Here is a 23,144-nt window from a genome sequence, read left to right as displayed (position 1 = left end):
TTCAACTATGAAGCACAAAGATACAACCCCTAGTCTTAGTTTTCTTCGGTTCCTCTTCATAGATCTATCGTGAGTATTTTTCCTAAACTCTGCTCAGAACTGCCCGCACTGCCAGCCCAGCCCGCTGTCACTGGCTGATGAGTTTAGGCCAGTTGTTTAATGGGTCGGTCCCTTTCCTGCTCGCCTCTCAGTTATGGAGCACTGAGAGAACTGATGATAACTTTTCGTTCTAAAATTCCATGGATTCAAAAATCTTGGGATATAGTTTTGACTTCTTGACAATTGTTAATATTTTTCTTTAAAAAATAAGCTGTTTATTTACACCTCTATGGGGTCGTACAGAGTCAGACATGACTGAAGCAACTTAGCAGCAGCAGCAGCCGCCGCAAGTTCAGTTGTTTTTTTTTTAATACAATCAACCAGTTGATTTTTATTCCAGTTATACTCCTTTTATACCATAGACCTAGATTTTCATTTCTCATCCAACGTAGAGAATGGGGTGGTGATGCTATTCTAACCAAGGACACGATGCCTCCTAAGCTGAAGCTCAGCGAGAATGCTGTGTGGCATCATGCTTAGGGGCATGAGCTCAGGAGTCAGACTGATGGGTCTCATTTGCTTGCTGGTTCATTTCCTAAGCGTTTATCAAGGCCCTACTCTGTGCAGATGTCCGGCATCCGCTCAGGGTGGAGCAGACCTACTCCCTGCCCTTAGGTCGCGTATGTTTGGTCAGGAAGCTAGACTTTCAACAGATGATACAGAATGAAGATTGCCATGATACGTGTGGTAAGGGGATCGAAGAACATATCTAAGAGACACAGCCTAGAGAACACTTCCTGGAGAAACGCTGCTTAGTGCAGACCCAAAGGGTAACGAGGAGCTAGCCAGAGGCAGAGGGGAAGGACTGAGGGCTCCAGCCAGAGCCACCTCCTGTGTGAACGCCCAGAGACCAGAGAGTACTCCCTGGGGCTTCCTAGGAATACACCAGCCAGGGCGTGTCTGTCATGAGAGTATGGGAGACCCAGTGGGGCGCGTCAGGCAGGACAAATGCTGGAGAGCTCTGCAAGCCCTGTTAATAGTTTGGACTTTATCTTAAATTAAAAAAAAAAAAAGTGGAAAGGATTTAAATAAGATAGTAGCATGATTGTGTCCCTGTACATGTGACCTCACTCTGGGTTGGCTGCGGTCAAGAGACCAAACCAGAGACTAAAGCAAAAAGCCAAGAGAGAAATGACAATGACCTTGATCGGGTGCTGGTGGAGAATGGGAAAATATAGATGGTTCTGATTGATATTTAGATAAACAGTCAGCAGAGTTTGGCAAATGATTGGATTTCAAGGATGACTTTCATGTATCCAAGGATGACTTTCATGTATCCAGATTCCCAACAAGAGACATCACTTGCTACCTCTCCAAGTCTGTGTCTTTATAAAATGTGGGTTATTATAAATGTCTTCATAGAACTGCTATGAGATTAAAAGAGTTAATATATGTAAAGCACATAAGCCAGTGCCTGGTGTCCAATCAGTTCAGTTCAGTCGCTCAGTCGTGTCCGACTCCTTGCGACCCCATGAACTGCAGCACGCCAGGCCTCCCTGTCCATCACCAACTCCCGGAGTCCACCCAAACCCATGTCCATAGAGTCGGTGATGCCATCCAACCATCTCATCCTCTGTCGTCCCCTTCTCCTCCTGCCCTCAATCTTTCCCAGCAGCAGGGTCTTTTCAAATGAGTCAGCTCTTCACATGAGGTGGCCAAAGTATTGGAGTTTCAGCTTCAACATCAGGCCCTCCAATGAACACCCAGGACTGATATTTAGAATGGACTCGTTGGATCTCCTTGCAGTCCAAGGGACTCAAGAGTCTTCTCCAACACCACAGTTCAGAAGCATCACTTCTTTGGTGCTCACCTTTCTTTATAGTCCAACTCTCACATCCCTACATGACAGAATGTGGTCCACTGGAGAAGGGAATGGCAAACCACTTCAGTATTCTTGCCTTGAGAACACCATGAACAGTATGAAAAAAAAAAATTGTGTCCAATAAATCCTCAGAAAAGGTCTATTATTTGTTCTTATAAAATAGTGTTGCTACTGACTCCATGGGTACCATTTGAAGACCATTTGAGATTCTTTCCTTTGGAAACTTCTATTTTTAAAATACAATCAGAAGTGAGAGGGGCATGCTTCCATGGTCTGCATCACCCTGCGTACAGCTCTATCCTAGCCTTTTTCATGGGCGATTGTAAGAACTGATATGCAGCTCTGTAGCCCAGCCCTCAGTTGGATGGGACCTTCTTGGGGTCTTATTGCTCTTTTAATGCATAATGCCTAAGAGGGCATACTTGACAATGAATGCATAACAGAATTTAATTAGAATTTTTTCCTTTGGGTAAATAGCAAATAGCTGAGTACAGAGAATTAGAATTTTCATCCAAGGTGGGGAGACAGGAAGAAATGAGACAAGGTGGTGTTGGACAGGATAGAAGGGCCCCCAGAAGCTGGGAGGGGGCGCCAGTGGAAGGCGGGTGCTCCAGAGGAATGTCACTGATAAAGCACTGTGTTTGTTGGGGATGGGTCTTTGATTAGTTAATTAGCACAGGGGAATAGAACAGAAAGAGGAAGGTATCCCAGAACCAGGGAGTAGGATTAGAGACCAAAAAGTACCATTAGGATCTGTCTTTAGAAAGAAGATCATTAGAAAGAACAGTTTCTGTGGCGTGATGGGAGGTGGTAGGCTGGGGAGAGACCAGGAGGAGGAGGAGCAGACTGGCAAGTGAGCTCTGGACCACCCAGAGATGCAGAGCTGGAATCGTTATCACTCCTTGGAGTGCTCCAAGTAATAATTTGTGCAACACGCTTGATTTATAATTCAATTCACCTCGATACTTTAACATTTCTCTCCTAAGACCCAGCTATTTTAGAAAGCTAATCTGCATGTAAATAAATAAAATGTAGGTATTATAACTGGTTAAAGGGTGGCGGATTTATGCATAAAGACGAAGTGATCAGCAGTCTTCTACCGAGTAAACCTTGCTGAGTTGAGGCACGTAACAGATTATCCCAGCAGCATGAATATTAGGAGATATAGGCATCTTTGTCTCTCCAGTCGTGCCCCTAATTAAGAGCATCTTGTAGCATTTCCCCAGATTTGTGGTGTTCAGTGGGCTTTGTAAGTAAATGCATTTCACTTACTGCCTTGAGACACATGTTCCAGCTTGTTGGGAATCATTTAAGTGCTTGATAATTCTCCCCTTCCTCTGTTGACATCTGGATAAATCCATTCTCGTTTGCAGGCACTTTGTCTCCAATTTTAATAATGGTAGAGGCTTCGTTGAGAGATTCTTAGTGTTTGTTTACTCAGAGAATATTAATATTTCTTCTTATTACTTGCATCACGGTTTCCCAGCAGTGGAAGACTTTGAAAGTAAACACGCATAATAACCTAACCAGATGAAGAACTCAAGTGAATTAATCAATTATGATGAAACCAACTTGAAAGCTGTTGGGGTTGCTAATACTTTACCTCTTTTAACAAATTACTTAATAGACATTGAGTTTCTGCTTACAGTGAGGGCAGTAAAATGCCAAGGTGGTGCGGATTTCAAAGGAGACAGCCTCTGTGTCCCCTCCCTCTAGAAATGTATCATCTAACCCTGACTGAAAGAGGAAAGACTGCTGGAAAGACCACCCACTGTGGTCATCGGTGAGAGGACTGGAGTCGGTGTGACCTCCTAGGACAGAGCACCGCCCTGGTAAACGATCCCCTGTCTCACCTGTGTCCACCACATACAGCTGCCCCTTTGTGAAGTTCTGTGCCCCCCCCCTTCTTCCCAAAGGTATTGTCCTTCATCATGGTTTTACACACCTCAGATTCTCTAATCAACTTAGCATTGAAACCCAGAACAAATGCTTGTGAATAGTAGTAAGAGTAGTTAACATACCTTGAAGTTTTACAGTGCACCAGACACTGTCCTGACTTTTATTTATATATAATCTTCACATCATCTTAGGAGATTAAATAAGAATCTGTATTAGGACAGAGACTGGAACATCACGTCTTCATTAAGGATTTTTGATGGCAAAGCCAGAAACACACTTAAGATAATTTAAGGTTGAGTTTAGAGGAATGAATTAGGGATTTTCTGGAAGGTTATTGAAAGATTTTTTGAAAACCAAAGGCAGGGACTGAAAGGTCTCAAAAGGTCTGTAATTGAGAAAGTTATTTGGCACGTAAGCAAGCACGCTCTCTCTCTCTTTCCTCAGTCCCTTATTGCCGCTTCTCCTCCTCTTGATGATTCCCTCTCTGTTGAAGCTTCTGCTGATTATCATGCATGTGGCACCACGTGACGGCAGCACAATCCCCACCTCAACCCCAGAGTCTGTACCACTTGGTTCAAGCAAGGACCCAGGACGAGAGTGGCATCTCAGTCCTGAGCCTGTCTTCCAGGAACAGACACCCTGGCTCTGGGTCGGGTACTCAGACTCAGTGCGTCTGCTGGGCCAGGACGCCAGTGTCGCCTGACAGACACAGCAGCCGGTGTTTCTCTGCCTGCGGGTGATGGCAGGAGCTCCTCGGAGGAGTGTGTCGGCTCAGCAGGCATGCAAAACCGTGTCTGCTAAAGGCAGCTAAGAACCGAATAATTATAGAATCAATAGGACTTGGTGATCAATTGAATGTGAGCCCGAGAGAGAGGGAGAAATTGTAAATGACTCCCAGGGTTCATTTCGAAAGATGGGAACCCTTCCATTGAAGCAGCAGGCAGGGGATAACTGGGGAGGGATGGGACCTGTCCGAGAACAGTGTCAAGAACAGCATAACCCAGCCTGAGGTTTTAGCTGAGTGGTAAGTGGGAGTCATGGCCACACAAACACCTCTTCCCCTGGCTTCCACCATATCCTGGGCTTCTGCTGCATAACCAGCACTACTCCTTCCCAGGATGTGAAGATTTTTCTCAGCAAATTTGACTAAATGTAGCCATAATTCAAGATGGAAGGAATACCCTCACCCAACCCTGCCTGACTGAGTTCCAGTCTCTAAGAGACCCAAGAGTGTGTTTATCCTGCTCAACCCTGCAGCCCCCAAACCTAGTATGGGCAGTTACTGATAGGCAATATGAATACATTGAGTGAAAGAATAAATGGATGTTTTCAAAAAGCTATTGACAAAATACCTAGAGAGAGATAGAACCGCAGAAAATACAACCAGCAAGCATAAAAATAGCTGATTCCAAACTAGAGGTTTTATTCTTAAAGTTACTGAATTACTCTAGACTTAAAAGTAGGGTAATCAACTTCTTCCAGCTTACATGGGACTTTCCTGGTTTGAGGACTAAAAGTCCCAAGTCCTGGGAGATGCTTCAGCCCCCAGCCAGCCTGGAATGGCTGGTGTCACTTCTCACAAAGCTGTTAACTTATCATCTGCCCAGGGCAGCTAGGTTCTGACCAGCATGATCCTCTCCAGGCCAAGGCGAAAAGCTCACATGTCAACTCTCCCTTTCACGTAAGGCCTTCCCACACCTTGTCTTCACTTGGTATCCAAGATGTTTAACTCAGGAAATTGTATCATGTGAATGTAAATGGGATCATGGTGGTTTGTATCCTTATTTACTCGGTCCCTGAAAAAGTGAGTGCTAGAACAGAGCAGGAATAGCTGTTTGGCTGGACAACAAACATGTGTGAGTGTCTAAGGCCTCTCCCTGAGTCCAGCTTTCTGAGAGGAACATTGTCGAAGTACTCTGTAAGTGGCCTTCCCTGCTAGTTCAAACTAAAGAATCTGCCTGCAATGCAGGAGACTTGGGTTCGATCCCCAGGTCAGGAAGATCCCCTGGAGAAGGGAAAGCCAACCCACTCCAGGATTCTTGCCTGAAGAATTCCATAGACAGAGGAGACTGGCAGGCTACAGTCCGTGGGGTCACAAAGAGTTGGGTATGACTGAGTGACTGACACACCCTGTACATAATGGATGCATGTAATGTGGACTTTGTACTCACTTCAAAGGCGCTCAGGTGGGTCGTCCTCTTGGCCTTAGTCACTGACCTCCAAACAGTTACACTCCTGGCAATGCAGTGTCCTCCTGGGTAGGGCTCCTTCCTTTCTACATCTTTAATTATGCTAAGTGGTCCAGACTAGGAAAACGATTTACACCGCTATGTGCTCTGTATCTTGATCTGAGCTCTTTATCCTTGGTGTTATAATAAGAACTACTTTAAAAAATCTGTTAAATACGAAAGCACTTGCACATGCCACAAATTGAAACAGACCAGAATGGTATGAGGTGTGGAGTAACCGTCTCCTCCTCCCACCCATATCCTGTCCCCACTCCTCAGATACCCGTTTCTTAGGTATCTTTCCAGGAAATATGTACATGCACACACAAACACACACTCACACTCCAGGAAATTTGTGGATTTCTTCCATTTCAAAATTTACTTCCTAAGCTCTGCTGTCTACTGCATGCAAGTCACTAGGAAGTCACACATAGTGAGAGGAGGATACGGTTCAGTTCTCTCACAGACACAGACTCACAACTCGTCTCCCTGACTACAGCTTCTCTCTTTTTCAATCCACCCTGAAGGTGCTGCCAGAACCATTTTCCTAAAATACTGCTTCCCCTCACACCCTTGCCCAGAGTTTATGATGTTTCCTAGAGTCTATTCCGAAACTTCTCTGCCTGACTTTCAGAGCTCTCCTTTATCTAGCTCCATTATATCTATTCAAGTGTTCAATATGTACTATTGTTACAAACCCTGAATCTGAACGCTTACCTGCAGAAAGGTCAATTTTGTCTTTTCCTCCTGGGAAATATCACCCCTGGTCCTATCTCTGGGCTTTGGCTCATGGACTTCTGATGAGTACTTCTATCTTGGGAAATGTCCCTATAGATTATGACTAGCCCTTGCATTGTGTAGGGAAGGAAAGTGAACATAGAGAAATTGTGACTTTCTGTTAGTATAAACTGTATGCTTATTTTCTAGCAGAAATAAAACTTAACTCTTGGGGTGGACCAGTAGACTTTGCTCTAAACCACACTCCAGAGATGCTGTCTTGGATGCACCCAGGTCACCACAAAGCAGAAAATAGATTAAGTGCCCTAAAATACGTGATTAGGCTTCTTAATTTTCATGCGTGTGTGAAGTAGAAAGTGATTGCAGTTCATTCAGGAGGGAGTAGACCACGGAGCTCTTCCGTCATGAGGTAAATCAGAGCTAAGCCACCTTGGAAAGTCCTCCTCTACCTTCTCATCTATAAAATGGGGCTACTAAGGCTTGCCCATGCAAACGAGTGGGGAGGAAAAAGTCTGAGAACTTTTTTGTCCAGTTAGAATGACCTCTCATTTGGGATTGTGGCAGCCCAGGTTTTTTTTCTTCTCATTTTCAAACGTGAAGTGTGCAGATTAAAGATAAAATAAGTAAAGTGTTGGGTGTAGCGTGAACACTCAATGAATTTAGTCCTGACGTCTTGCCCAGCAACCCGGCCCACCCAAGACTGGAAACTGCCCGAGCTAGTGTACTCCGCTCACTCCCCTCACCACGAAGCCTGCTTCCCTCCTCTGGCCTGTGCTGTCCTAGGCCAGCTCCCTGCATGTCTGTCAGCGGTTTCATGTACCGCCTGCTCCCAGACACTCAGGTCCGCCGCAGTACTCCCCTTTTTATTCCTTTATTCACAAACGCTGAGCATGTGTCTGAAAACTTCCCTCTTTGCTGCCATGATCTGGCTACAATGCACCGTCTTCCTGGGTGGACCTGGATGCCTGTCAGCCTTCCCCCCACTCCTACAAGGGCCGAGTGTCCATTACCCTGTGTTCCTCATCTGCTCCGTCCCACCACCCACCAGGGGCAGAGCTCTGGGCTCCAGGGCTGCATGATGACTTTTATAGGCTGTGGGCATTTTTGTCTTTGTGGGCTCCTTCCTTCACAAAAAGTACTAAAAATTGGATTTTACAACTGTGTTGGTTGACATAAAGACTAATATAATCCAGGCTGGTTTCATCATTACATGTCGCTAATATGATTTTCACATATTTCTTCTGCTTTTTTTTTTTTTTTGATGTGAACCATTTCTAAAGTCTTTAATTTGTTATAATGTTGTTTCTGTTTTATGTTTTGGTTTTTTGGCCACAAAGCATGTGGGATCTTAGCTCCCTGACCAGGGGTCAAACCCACACCCCCTGCATTAGGAGGCAAAGTCTTAGCCACCAGATCACCAGGGAAGTCCCTTTTTCTTCTGCTTTTAGAAGAAATTAAAATATTTTTGTGGCCCCCTAAAAGCATTGTGGACTCTAGGCATTGGACTTTCTGTGCCTCCTGCATAAGGGATCCTGCTAGGGTAAGACTCCTTGTGTACAACTTCATCATATACTTGGGACATGGCAGAGAGGTAAAGAAGAAAACTCAAACCTTGATGATCTGTCGATGGTGAATAATTTCTCCCCTCAGTTCCTGATGCCTCCTTTCCCCTGGTTCCTTCCTACCCCCGTCTTCTGCAGAGTGAATCTTTTCGGCTCACGTTAAGGTCTTGGCCTGACTGGGAGGATCACTTTGAGGAGGATGGACCTGTCGGAGCTCGGTGAGGCTGCGGCATTCCTCAGGATAAGCAAGGAGGAGCTGCTTCTGCTCCAGGCTGTGGCCTTCGATGGTAAGTCTTGTGGCGGCTGCTAGCTTCACTTTCTTTTACTGCTTCCCGGTGGCAACTGAGATATCAGAGTGGAGGAGCTGTCATTTTTGGAGCCTAACTTATTTGCTTGGAGTGCAGTCTGTCTCTGTGAGCCTCTGAGCAACTGAGGAGTTCAGGGTGTGGAGGGTAAAGACGGGAGTGTGTGAGAAGGAGCAGGAGGGCTGGGAGGCAGCCCAGACCCTGGTTCTGGTTGCTATGACAGGCTTTCTCTCTAAGGAAGCACTGTGACAACACAGTAGTACATATAGTGGTCATCTGAGTTAAATTCACCCATTCCAGTCCATTTTAGTTCACAGATTCCTAAGTGTCAGTGTTCATTCTTGCCATCTGTTTGACCACTTCCAATTTTGCCTTGATTCATGGACCTGACATTCCAGGTTCCTGTGCAATATTGCTCTTTATACCATCAGGTTTTACTTCCATCACCAGTTGCATCCACAACTGGGTATTGTTTTTGCTTTGGCTCGGTCCCTTCATTCTTTCTGGAGTTATTTCTCCACTGATCTCCAGTAGTATATTGGGCACCTACCGACCTGGGAAGTTCATCTTTCAGTGTCCTATCTTTTTGCCTTTTCATACTCTTCATGAGGTTCTCAAGGCAAGAATACTGAAGTGGTTTGCCATTCCCTTCTCCAGGGGACCACGTTTTCTCAGAACTCTCCGCCATGACCCAACCATCTTGGGTGGCCCTTGGGCATGGCTCAAAGTTTCATTGAGTGAGACAATTCTGTGGTCCATGTGATCAGTTTGGTTAGTTTTCAGTGGTTTTCATCCTGTCTGCCCTCTGATGGCTATCGATTAGAGGCTTTATGGAAGTTTCCTGATGGGAGAGACTGACTGTGGGGGAATCTGGGTCTTGTTCTGATGGGCGGGGTCATGCTCAGTAAATCTTTAGTCCAATTTTTTGTTGATGGGCAGGGCTGTGTTCCCTCTTGTTGTTTGACCTGAGGCCAAACCATGGTGGAGGTAATGAAGAAAGTGGAGACCTCCTTCAAAAGTTCCCATGCAGGCACTGCTGCATTCAGTGACCCCAGCCCTGCAGCAGGCCACCGACCCACACCTCCACTGGAGACACCTGGACACTCACGGGCAAGTCTGGGTCAGTCTCTTGTGGGGTCACTGCTCCTTTCTCCTGGGTCCTGGTGCACACAAAGTTTTGTTTGTGTCCTCCAAGAATCTGTTTCCCCAGGCCTGAGTAAGTCCTGGAGCTCTATGAGGGATTAACGGCGACCTCCTCCAAGAGGGCTTATGCCATACCCAGATCTGCTACATCCAGAGCCCCTGCCCCTGCGGCAGGCCACTGCTGACCCAGACCTCTGCAGGAGATGCTCAAAAACAGTCTGGCTCAGTCTCTGTGGGGTCTCTGGGTCCTGTTGCACACAAGGTTTGTTTGAGCCCTCTGAGCATCTCTGGCGGGTTTGAGGTTTGATTCTAAACATGATTTCCCCCCTCCTACCACCTTGCAGGGCCTTCTCCTTTGCCCTTGGATGTAGGGTATCTTTTTTTTGGTAGGATCCAACATTCTCCTGTCGATGGCTCTTCAGCAGTGAATTGTAATTTTGGAGTTCTCTCAGGAGAAGATGAGCACACATCCTTCTACTCCACCATTGTGTGGATGGTATGACAATTATATCTACTACTGTGGGCAGGAAACCCTTAGAAGAAGTGGAGCAGCCATCATACTCAACAAAAGAGTCCAAAATACAGTGCTTGGATGCAATCTCAAAAATGACAGAATGACCTCTGTTCATTTCCAAGGCAAACCATTCAATATCACAGTAATCCAAGTCTATGGCCCAACCAGTAATGCTGAAGAAACTGAAGTTGAATGGTTCTATGAAGACCTACAAGACCTTCTAGAACTAACACCTGAAAAAGATGTCCTTTTCATTATAGGGGACTGGCATGCAAAAGTAGGAAGTCAAGAGATACCTGGAGTAACAGGCAAATTTGGCCTTGGAGTACAGAATGAAGCAGGGTAAAGGCTAATAGAGTTTTGCCAAGAGAATGCACTGGTCATAGCAAACACCCTCTTCCAGCAACACAAGAGATGACTCTACATATGGACATCACCAGATGGTCAACACCAAAACCAGATTGATTATATTCTTTGCAGCCAAAGATGGAGAAGCTCTATAGAGTCAGCAAAAATAAGACTGGGAGTTGACTGTGGCTCAAATCATGAACTCCTTATTGCCAAATACAGATTTAAATTGAAAAAAGTAGGGAAAACCACTAGACCACTGAGGTATGACCTAAATCAAATACCTTATGATTATACAGTGGAACTGAGAAATAGATTCAAGGTATTAGATCTGATAGACAGAGTGCCTGAAGAACTATGGACCGAGGTTCATGACATTGTACAGGAAGCAGGGATCAAGACCATTCTCAAGAAAAAGAAATGCAAAAAGGCAAAATGGTTGTCTGAAGAGGTCTTACAAATAGCTGAGAAAAGAAGAGAAGCTAAAGGCAAAGGAGAAAAGGAAAGATATACCCATTTGAATGCAGAGTTCCAGAGAATAGCAAGGAGAGATAAGAAAGCCTTCTTCAGTGATCAGTGCAAAGAAACAGAGGGAAACAATAGAATATAAAGACTAGAGATCTCTTCAAGAAAATTAGAAATATAAGGGAACATTTCATGCGAAGATGGGCACAATAAAGGATGGAAATGGTATGGACCTAACAGAAGCAGAAGATATTAAGAAGAGGTGGTAAGAATACACAGAAGAACTATACAAAAAAAAAGTCTTCATGACCCAGATAACCACGATGATGTGATCACTCACTTAGAGCCAGAAATCCTAGAATGCAAGGTCAAGTGGGCCTTAGGAAGCATCACTATGAACAAAGCTAGTGAAGGCGATGGCATTCCAGTCGAGCTATTTCAAATCCTAAAAGATGATGCTGTGAAAGTGCTGCACTCAATATGTCAGCAAATGTGGAAAACTCAGCAGTGGCCACAGGACTGGAAAAGGTCAGTTTTCATTCCAATCCCAAGGAAAGGCAATGCCAAAGAATGTTCAAATTACCACACAGTTGCATTCATCTCACACGCTAGCAAAGTATTGCTCAAAATTCTCCAAGCCAGGCTTCAACAGTACATGAACCATGAACTTCCAGATAGTCAAGCTGGATTTAGGAAAGGTAGAGGAATCAGAGATCAAATTGCCAACATCTGCTGAATCATTGAAAAAGCAAGAGAGCTCCAGAAAAAAACATCTACTTCTGCTTTATTGACTACACCAAAGCCTTTGACTATATGGATGGATCACAACAAACTGTGGAAAATTCTGAAAGAGACAGGAATACCAGACCACCTGATCTGCCTCCTGAGAAATCTGTATGCAGGTCAAGAAGCAACAGTTAGAATTGGACATGGAACAACAGACTGGTTCCAAATTAGGAAAGGAGTACATCAAGGCTATATATTGTCACTCTGCTTATTTAACTTATATGCAGAGTACATTCTGTGAAATGCCAGGCTGGATGAAGCACAGCTGGAAGAAATTTCAAGATTGCCAGGAGAAATATCAATAACCTCAGATATGCAGATGACTCCACACTTATGGCAGAAAGCAATGAATTAAAGAGCTTCTTGATAATGTGAAAGAGGAGAGTGAAAAAGTTGGCTTAAAACTCAACATTCAGAAAACTAAGATCATGGCATCTGGTCCCTTCACTTCATGGCAAATAGATGGGGAAACAATGGAAACAGTGTCAGACTTTATTTTTCTGGGCTCCAAAATCACTGCAGGTGGTGACTACAGCCATGAAATTAAAAGACTCTTGCTCTTTGGAAGAAAAGCTATGACAAACCTAGACAGCATATTAAAAAGCAGAGACATTACTTTACCAACAAAGTTCTGTCTAGTCAAGGCTATGGTTTTTCCAGTAGTCATGTATAGATGTGAGTGTTGGACTATAAAGAAAGCTGAGCACTAAAGAATTGATGATTTTGAACTGTGGTGTTGGAAAAGACTCTTGAGAGTCCCTTGGACTGAATAGAGATCAAACCAGTCAATCCTAAAGGAAATCAGACCTGGTTATTCATTGGAAGGACTGATGCTAAAGCTGAAGCTCCAATACTTTGGCCACCTGATGTGAAGGACTGACTCATTGGAGAAGACCCTGATACTGGGAAAGATTGAAGGCGGGAGGAGAAGGGGATGACAGAGGATGAGATGGTTGGATGGCATCACCGACTCGATGGACATGAATTTGAGTAAGCTCCAGGAATTGGTGATGGACAGGGAGGCCTGGCGTGCTGCAGTCCATGGGGTCACAAAGAGTCAGACACGACTGAGCTACTGAACCGAGCTGATTACAATGCAGACATGCCCAGGTGAGCCCTAGATAAAGCCTTTCTCAGGAACCTCTTCGCGTGGGTAAATAGCAGGGTAGAGAGAGGGGCTGAGGTTAGAACCTAGGGGTTGGTGCACTGGGAAGAAGAATAAAGGAAGAGGCTCCAGGAAGGCGGGCAAGACAGAAGCTGTTCGGGCCCTCCTCAGGTTTTGCTGATGCTGGAACTTTGCCCTCCAGCTGTCTTCTAGATCAGGAGGGTCACTCGGCCAACACTAAACAGAAGATAATTGGGAGACTTGCTCTCCCTGATGAATAATTTCTTGGTAGTTACAGCAAGAACAAAGGTTAATGAGGATTTATCCATAAGATAAAGGCTGAGTCCTACATGAAAATCTCTAAATGTTACATTGCCCCCCCCACCCCCCCCCACCGCTTTTCTTTACATGTCTGGGTTACATGGTCATCTTCTGAATTTTGGTTAATTGGAGATTTAGAGTCAGATTCACAGTGTGATCCAGCAACAAGCCACTTATATATCTCAATTCCAAAAAAGTGTTCAAGAGTGCATGAACCCTGACTGAGAGTCATTCTAGTCCGAATTAGTCAACATTAGATTTTAATATAACCAATTATAATTCAAGCCAGTTAGGCAGGATATGCTATTTCCATCATAGACCAGTCCTGGATCAGTTCCCAGTTTCCAGTCATTGGGTTTCATTTCTGTGATTGGATTTACGGGAGCTAATTATAATCCACCAAATCATATACAATAACAGAACTACCCCTGAGGTCAGAAGTGGTCATGCAGAAGCTCATCACAGGTAGTTAGATAATGAGGGACAGGATCGTTACAGTAGTGCCAGAAGAAAATCAAAATGCCAAAGCATCTGAGATAATTAGATGATACAATTTAGAATCAGCTCAGTAAAAATCACTTAAAATATCACAATCCACACAATTTCTAATTAATTTTTTTTTTTTTTTTTGGCCAAACAATCCTTTCTCATAGAAATGCACCGGCAGCACAAAGAGAGTCAGCAGAAGTTTTCCGTCCCCTTGGGCGAGTAGACAATGGAGTATGCTGTTGAACCCAGGCCAAATAGAAGCAGCATGATAGGAGTATTTGCCAAGTAGGGTCTCCCGGGTGGCTCAGACAGTGAAGAATCTGCCTGCAATGCAGGAGACCTGGTACTCCATCCCTGGGTCAGGAAGATCCCTGGAGAAGGAAATGGCAACCCACTCCAACATTCCTGCCTGGAGAATTCTATGGACAGAGGAGCCTGGCGGGCTACAGTCCATGGGATCAGAAAGAGTCGGGCACAGCTGAGCGACTAACACTTTCGCTTTGCTTTCAATTCCCTGTCCTTGATTCTTTCTGGCAGTCTAATTAGAAGAAATCACTTTACCTTACTGAGCCTCAGTTTCCTCATCTTTGAAATGGGACCATCTGCTCTCTCTGCCTACCTTCCTCCATGAGGATCAAAGAGGACATTATGTGAAAAACAAAGACAACACATTATTATGATACCTGGGAAAGAAAGCTAGAATCACTGGCTGTCAGGGAGGAAATGTTTCAGAAATAGAAACAAAACACCATTTCAAGGTAAATGCAATGATTTTTATAGAAAAAGTAAACTATTTCAAGAACTTCAAAACTAAATATAGTGCTACTGCTGCTGCTAAGTCACTTCAGTCATGTCTGACTCTGTGCGACCCCATAGACGGCAGCCCACCAGGGTCCCCCATCCCTGGGATTCTCCAGGCAAGAACACTGGAGTGGGTTGCCATTTCCTTCTCCAATGCATGAAAGTGAAAAGGGAAAGTGAAGTCGCTCAGTCGTGTCCAACTCTTCGCGACCACATGGACTGCAGCCTACCAGGCTCCTCTGTAACAGACTTGAAAAGAATGCTTCAGGTAAATAACAGTTGTTATCTCTGAGTTCCATTATGGATGATTGATTAATTTCTTTTTCTTGATACAGTTCTCTACTTTTAAAGCTTTTTTTGCAATAAACATATGTTCCCTTTATCTTGGAAAAGGTATTTAATCATCTAAAAATATGAAATCATAGAGATAAAACTCCTGAGTGTTCAGATGAGAAAACTAACGCTCAATGAGTTGAGACCATTGCCTTACATCTTCTTAAGACAGGCCTAAAATTCAGGCAGCCTGAATCAAAGCCATTGCCCTCTGTTTCCATCCTTGCAATTATTCATGACAATGCAAAGAAAAGTTGGCTGAGTTCATTTACTTCATCTTCAAAACCATCCTGCTCTGAGACTGGGTCTTGGCTAGTTAAGTGCTTCTGAAAATTCTTCTCGTCCACAGTTTCCAGGGCTGATAAAAGAAAGAGCTAATCATGAGGCAGGTGATGAACCTTATTTTTTGAGGGGAAAAAGCTCAGCCTATAAGATAGAGGAAGAATGCTTTAGTGGAAAAGCTCTGACTTAGGAGGTAAATGATCTAATTTCTACAGTCATTATTTTAATGACTGCCACTCATTATCTATGTGGCTGTGGACAGCTCTCTTAGTCTCTTTTCCTAGGTTCTTTTTCTAATAAATAACAAAAGGAAAGTCTGTGCAGGTGACGCCCATGTTTCTTTCAAGTAATAACACGTGGTTTATAAACACAGGCAGGGCAGGCAGCCCAGGAGCAGAGTGCGCGTACTCGTGTGTCGCGAGCGCTCGGGAGAACGCGGTCCCGGGAGCCCGGCTCTGTCCTCTTCATCGCCCTTGCCCGGTGTGAGTGGCAGCAAGCTGGACATGGAGCCAGAGCAGAGGTCCCCACTGGTGGAAGTGAAGGGGAACACGGAGCTGAAGGGGCCCCTGGCCAGGCCGCTTCCCGGCCGTCTCTCTTGGGACGCAGGCCGAAGAGGCGGCCTGACCAGATGGAGGAGGCATTGAAGCCCGAGAAGAAAATCACAGGAGGCCTGGGCACCAGGGGGGCCACGACCACCGCCCCCCCCAGAGCAGCAGCCCTCAGCTCCATGCTCAGACACAAGGCCAGACCGCAGTGCCCAAAGCTCCCTAGAAGCCAGGACCCTGATGTTCCACAGCTGTGGCCACAGTGCTGGAGACTCAGAAGCCAGGCTGTTGTTCCTGCCCGGAAGCCTGGAACAGCAGCTGCCCCTCCCATGGTGGAAGGGAAGAAACCCAAATGTCCGGTCTGGGACTTAAAGGGGCAGTTACGTGACCTCAATGCAGAGCTGAAATGCTATGGTGAGAGGAAGCAGGTGTTGGACCAGGGGAACCAACAGCGGTGGGACCAGCTCAGGGAGGCCCAGCAACAGGCCTTGGCCCGGGGGCAGAGTGCAGGACACTAGGAGTTGACGCTGGATTTGACCGGGTGCAGGCCCAGGCTGAGCAGGCCAGCGGGAGCTGGGGAACCTGAGTGCCTGGGTCCTGGAGCTGGAAAAGTGGCTGGGCGTGAAGGAGGGCTTAGTGCATGGGCTCCAGAAAGAACAGCTGAGATCGCAGGAGGAGTAGAGGGGACTGGCTTCCCGGCTGGAAGAGCAGGAGAGGAGCCTGCAGACCTCAGCAGCTTCTCTGTCGGACAGCCAAGTGGAGGTGGCATCTCTGTGCCAGAAGGCTGCAGTCTGGGAGGCCTTACTGGCTGAGTGGGAAGAACGTCTCCATGCGCTCGAGATGGAGCGCTGGCGGTTACATAACCAACTGCAGGAACTCAAAGGCACGATCCTTGTGTTCTGCCGGTCTGCCCCATCCTTCCAGGGGAGTCCACCCCATCCCCTGGCTTCTTCCAGTTTCCCTCTGGCCCCTGTGGGCCCTCTGACCCTCCAACCCGCCTCAGCGGTATGGGGCCCTGAGTGGGGTGCCAGCTGCCCCTACCCGCCATGACTTCCCCTTTGACCGGGTGTTCTCACCAGGGAGCAGACAGGATGAAGTGTTTGAGGAGATCTCCACGCTTGTCCACTCCGCCCTGGATGACGATCCAGTGTGAATCTTTGCCTATGGCCAGACAGGCAGTGGCAAGACCTTCACCAGGGAGGGTGGGCCTGGGGGAGATGCCCAGATGGAGGGGCTGATCTCTTGGGCCCCATGGCACCTCTTTTCTCTGGCCCAGGAACTAAGTGGCCAGGGCTGGACCTACAGCTTTGTGGCAAGTTACGTAGACATCTACAATGAGACTGCCTGAGGCCTGCTGGCCACTGGGACCCGTGAGGGCCAGGGAGGTGAATGTGTGATTGGCCAGGCAGGGCCAGGCAGGGCCAGGCAGGGCCAGGCAGCGAGGAGCCTAAGGTCACCAACACGTGTGATGTTCCGGCCTCCTGTGAGAGAGAGACTAGCCCTCCAGAACCGGGCTGTCGCCCGTACAGCCCAGAATGAGCGCTCACTGCGTAGTCACGGAGTGTTCCAGTTGCACATCTCTGGGGAGGACGCTGGCCGAGGCCTGCAGTGCCCGGCCCCCCTCAGCCTTGTGGACTTGGCTGGGAATGAGCAGCTAGACCCTGGCTTATCCCTCGGCCCTGGGGAGTGGGAACACCTTCGAGAAACGCTGGCCATTAACAGCGGCCTGTCCACGTTGGGGCTGGTCATCATGGCCTTGAGCAACAAGGAGTCCCACTGGCCTTATGGAAACAGCAAGCTCACTTACCTGCTGCAGAACTCTCTGGGCGGCAGTGCTGAGATGCTCATGTTTGTGAACATTTCTCCCCTAGAAGAGACCGTCTCCAAGTCCCTCAACTCCCTACACTTTGCCTCCAAGGTGAACCAGTGTATTATTGGTACTGCCCAGGTCAACAAGAAATGAAGATGGATCTAGATTGTGTGTGTGTGTGTGTGTGTGTGTGTGTGTGTTTGTGTATCTGTGAGACACATGGGGGGCGGGTGGGGGTGCTTTATTAGGGGGAGCACTGATACCTGGGTCTATCAGATAAAGAAGAGAATTTTTAAAAATACAGTACCTTTCTCTTAAATGCACACAATGTATGCAAATGGTGCTTTTCAAAAACAAGCCTATTTTCATAAACACAGTTCAGTTCAGTTGCTCAGTCGTGTCCAACTCTTTGCAACCCCATGGACTGCAGCACGCCAGGCCCCCTTGTCCATCACCAACTCCCAGAGTTTACCCAAAATCATGTCCATTGAGTCAGTGATGCCATCCAACCATAAACACAACACAAAGCAAAATTAGTTATTGCAAGAAATCAGAATGATAGACACAGTTAAAGCCAGTATTTAAAATGCAAACAAGCAGAAGCAAATGCAAAATCCGCCAGATAGGAACACAAAAATTCTGTTGCCCAGCAGTTTGAGGGGTGAACTGGTTGTAATCAGGGAAATGGAAAGAGAGTACAGTGGAGGCTGTGACAGCAAGGAAGTAGCAAGCAGAGATTCTTCTCAGAGACAAGCGTGATGGCAGAGGGGTGCGTGCTGCCCAGTTTCAACTCTTTCTCACACACTGTCCTCGAGTCCCCCCGTTCATCTCTGGGGGTCGCCTGGGGAAGCTGCCTGTCCCACAGGAGCGAGGCTTCCTAGCTTCCGTGGTTCCTGTGTTGGGGGGTTGGGACGGAGTCGACACTACCCTCCAATGCCCCGTCTGCAGTGGTGCCTTCTCTGTGCCTCCCACCGCCACGGACTTGGGTTTTCCTTCTTCCAGCCAAATGCTCTCCTTCCCCCGTGTCCCCGTCCACCTGAGGAGATGTGAGAGGGGACTTCTGTGAGCTTCTGATGAGACTCACTGACAGAGATGCACTATCACGTGTGAGATAGCTAGTGGGAAGGTGCTGTGTTGGCCTAGAGGAGTGTGATATGGGGAGGGAGGGGATATATGTATACCTGTAACTGATTCATGGTGTTGTATGGCAAAAACCAACGCAAACTTGTAAAGCAATTCTACTCCAATTAAAAATGTAAAAATCAAAAATAAATAAAAAATAAAATCCATTACTTAAAAAAAGACTCACTTTCTTTTCAAAGTATGTTTCTTATTCACCTTCCCTGGCTATCTGCCTCAGGTGGAAGAGGCCTTGAGAAGCATCTCCGTGAGGCCAAGAGAAGCTGCCTCAGCTGCTCGTAAGGATTCCGGCTTGTTTCACCCAGAGCCTCTTGTCGGTTAATCCCTTTGTAGAGGGCTGCTTTGCTGACGCGTGAGACGTGGAGTAGAGGAGCCAGAGAGAGAGAAAAATAATATATGGGGAAAATATGAATCCATTAAGATGTATGACAGAAATAACTCATTCTCTCTCCTCAATCTTCCCCCCTCCAATTCTACCATCTAATAGTCTTTATTGTTAAGGCTTTCATTCCAAAATAAGAAATAAGGTCTAAAGAAACCCTGACAGACAGACATGCACAGTAACCTAAATTTTCACTTAGTTGTAACCAGACTTTTCCTGAGTGACGTTTTTTGGAGAGGAGCTAGAAAGGGTAAGAGCACCAGGCCAATCGCCCAGCAGCTGGAGCTGTTAGTGGGAGGTAAGTGCTGGGGATGGAGGGGTGGGCAATGGTTGGCTCTTAACTGTCCTGTAGCAAAATGTTTCCAATCTCCATTGGCTAAAATGTTTCTTGTTCCTATACAGTGCTTAGGTGGGTTTATCTTCAGGATGGGCTTTCAGGATTTTATCTAACTTTGCAATTTTCTACATTGGTGACTCCAAGTCAATAAGCAGACAGCAGAAATGAGACCATGTCTGTCAGTATGAAACTGTCCAATGTACATTTCCTATAAGACCTGTAGTTAGGAATCCTTTTTTTCCCTCTGTAGGGAAGAAAAAGTGCTGGATTCATGATGCGAAGAATGCTTATGTTGAGGCTGAGATTAAAGGGAGTGGAGGAGACGGCAGACTACTTGTTGAGACAACAGATGGAAAGGTAAAGAAATCTTTATTTCGTCCCTGGGGTGACTAAGTTAGCTGTTCAATAATTAAGTTTTGTTAAAAACCCGGGGTAGGAGACGCCACTGACCCACTTCAGAAAACTCATTCATCTTTGAGAAACTCCTCCACTTATTCTCAAAGATTTAATGATAAACATGGAAGAATCAGAGTAAAGCAATTGCTAGTGGTAAATCTCACTGACGCTAGCTAGCATGCACAGCTCTTCCCACTTCTTTCATCATATTTCAAACTCTTTTTAAAAGTGCCTCTTGGAATAAGTAATAACTTTAGGAAATATTTACTTAGAGTAAATACTGTCTTTCTTAGGAAATAAGAAGCAAGCTATGTTAGTAGGATCAGGAAAGAGTGGGAGAGTTTGAATAAGAACACAACAGTGTCAGAGGAGCCAAGAAATGGGCTTGTCTTTGTATTTGGACAATTTATGATTCAAAGTATCATCATTTGAACTGTAAAATTCTGGAGGCCACTCAAAAGCTACCACTTATAGTGTCTTAATATGCCTTCCTTACAGTGTCTGTACACTTAAAAAAAATCACAAATTAGGTAAATTTTATATAACTAATTAATGGAATTAAGGGCAGAACTTGGTCCTTATCAATAGGAACATACACATGTAGGCAAGGTTAAATTTAGAATGTCTTAAGTAAGGAAACAGAGGGATTCACTTATTTTCTCCCAACCTGTGTGTTGTCTTTGCACTTTCTTGGTTGTGTCCAGTTCAGTTTTATTAGGCCTCCAGATGAGAAGCTTGTTCTTCTGAGTACATTTTTTAAAACTGCTGTCTTTTAAAACAGTAGTTAAGGTGATTTGTGAATATAATGTGGTTACAACTATGAAAGAAATCATAGGAAGATCAGCATGAAAGCAGTAAATTAATGATGTGGAAAGAGGAGTCTAAAGGTAGGTGGTTTGGTTCACCGTATCATGGAGGTCTCATTCCCCCAGCCCCACTCTGCATCCCCCTGGCTCCAGGCTTCCTCCTCCTGGTATTAGAAGTAACTACACTTCCAGTCATTCAGTTTGGTTCAGTCACTCAGTTGTGTCCAACTCTTTGCGAGCCCATGGACTACAGCACGCCAGGCCTCCCTGTCCATCACCAACTCCTGGGGTCTACTCAGACTCACGGCCGTTGAGTTGGTGGTGCCATCCAACCATCTCATCTTTGAAACATTAACAAAGGCAATAAAGCCAGTGGGTGGGGAGTAATACTTAAAGTTGGTGTTGAAAGAAGAGAGAAAAACAGAATCAGAGCTAGGGGGGAGTTTTTTATGTAAGAGACCTGATTCTGTTCTACAGGTGAGAAGGAGGTCATGAAATAGGGAAATCAAAAGGGACTCAAAAGAAAAGGGGTTATTGTTTGAACAGTGCCAAAAAAGACTTAGTAGGAATGAGATAAAGAAACATGGAGAGTGTGGGAGCCTTAGAAGAAGTATTACCAACTGGGATTAAACGGAGCAATTAGCTGATACCAATATGTATTAATCAAGGAAAAGGGCTACCGGAAGTAGGGTTGGGAAACTTATGAGAGTAACTCTAAGCAACAATTTGGTAGCTGCAATGCATCCATGTTAATCAAGATACCAATACTGCTGAGTACTTTCTATGTCCTTGGCATGTGATAAGTAAAAGAAACCATCAAGATCCCTTCTTCAGATGCTTATAATCTAGCTGGAAAGCATCTGAAGAAGGGATCTTGATGGTTTCTTCTTCTATAGTTATCAAAACCCTTATCACAATGCTAAGGACATAGAAGGTACTCAAGAAGTACCAATGGTATCGCTGGTGGTAAAGAATCTGTCTGCTAATGCAGGAGACTTAAGAGACCTGGGTTCGATCCCTGGGTCAGGAAGATCCCCTGGAGAAGGGGATGGTAACCCACTCCATTATTCTTGCCTGGAGAATCCCATGGACAGAGGAGACTGGCAGGCTACAGTTCATAGGGTTGCAAAGAATCGGATGTGACTGAAGCAACTTAGCATGCACACACAGCCACTTATTAAAACACAGACAAGAGTTAATAATATCAAGATAGTACAGGTTGTATATATGGTAAAAGACTTAAGGATGGAAAAATAATGAGCTGGGGAAGTTGGGGAAGGCTTGAGGAAGAGAATAGGTCTAAAGTAAGTCTGAAAGGATGAGTCTGCCTGCTTGATCCATTACCCTAAATTCCTCCTTTTAAACATTCAGGATATGCTGAGACATCTAGGGAGGGGCTAGATCATGTGCAATATAATGTGTGTTATCTCAGGGGCAGTCAGTCAGCGGGGAGCCACAGGATTAGGGCGCTGCAATTTAGAACATTTTGATTCAACCAAAGCCCTTTTAAAGACTTTATCTTTGGGCAAGGAGAGAACATGAGTAGGAGGAACACCTGTTTCTTGGAAGAAACAGGTTGGCTTAACTTCCTTTGGCTCCATCCTCTAATGAGGCATCTTTTTCTTAACTCTTTGAATATTCTTCCCAATGCCTGGCAAAAATGAATGCGCGCAGAAGCAGTAGGGGAATATATCTTATATTTTTCTGCTCTCTGCAGCATCTGAGTGTCAAGGAGGACGAAATTCAGCAGATGAATCCTCCAGAGTTTGAGATGATAGAAGACATGGCGACGCTGACTCACCTCAATGAAGCATCTGTGCTGCACGCCCTGAGGAGGCGCTATGACCACTGGATGATCTACGTACGTGCATGTGCCTCTCTGCCGCCAGCATGCCGGCATCAGACTGGCGATGTCCCAGCCCTCCCTTAGGTGAAAAAAGATATCGAGTTTAAGCATACTCATACGAGGATAATCTTTGCAAAATGTCCACTGGGAAGGGACCTTACTTTTTTCCAGTTTTATTTTGTTAGTATATATATCCCTTCCCACAGATATTCATCCTAAAGTAAAGACCCAAAGCTTGGGGAGTGATAGACCAGTGCCTTTTAAACTACAACTCGTTCTCTTACTAGTTATTATTATTTTTAAAGTATTTATTTATTTAGGTTGTGCTGGGTCTCAGTTGCAGCAGGCAAACAATTAGTTGCGGCATGCAAACTTTTAGCTGCCACATGTGGGATCTAGTTCCCTGACCAGGAATCTAACCTGGGCCCCCAGCTTTGGGAGTGCAGAGTTGTAGCCACTGGACCATCAGGGAAGTCCCTAGTTATTTCTTCTTGGAGTGACCTTATCAGTAGTGTGGGATAATAAAGCCTGTCTCTTCATGGTAGCTTGAAGGGTAAAACAAAGACTGTAGGTAAAGCATGCGGCTCAGTGCCCGTTATCTAGTTAGTGCTCAATAAATGGAATGATTTTTGCCCCCATCAC

General features: G+C 45.6%; 1 protein-coding gene and 1 pseudogene across 2 annotated transcripts in view; both read left to right on the top strand.

The window, feature by feature from the left end:
• Positions 1-8,547: 8,547 nt before the first annotated feature.
• Positions 8,548-23,144, top strand: part of MYH15 (myosin heavy chain 15) — a 145,816-nt gene continuing 131,219 nt past the window's right edge. For both annotated transcript variants that reach the window (XM_043893127.1, XM_043893126.1), the window contains exons 1-3: positions 8,548-8,635; positions 19,705-19,811; positions 22,374-22,517. In XM_043893127.1, coding sequence (XP_043749062.1) covers positions 8,548-8,635; positions 19,705-19,811; positions 22,374-22,517 — 339 coding nt within the window. The remainder of the gene's footprint in view (positions 8,636-19,704; positions 19,812-22,373; positions 22,518-23,144) is intronic.
• LOC122687560 lies at positions 15,669-17,748 on the top strand (annotated as a pseudogene).

This window comes from Cervus elaphus, chromosome 31 (assembly GCF_910594005.1).
Source record: "Cervus elaphus chromosome 31, mCerEla1.1, whole genome shotgun sequence".
In the NCBI taxonomy this organism is placed as follows: domain Eukaryota; kingdom Metazoa; phylum Chordata; class Mammalia; order Artiodactyla; family Cervidae; genus Cervus; species Cervus elaphus.
Note: the sequence above shows the minus strand (reverse complement) of the source record. Positions and strands in the feature narration are given on the sequence as shown.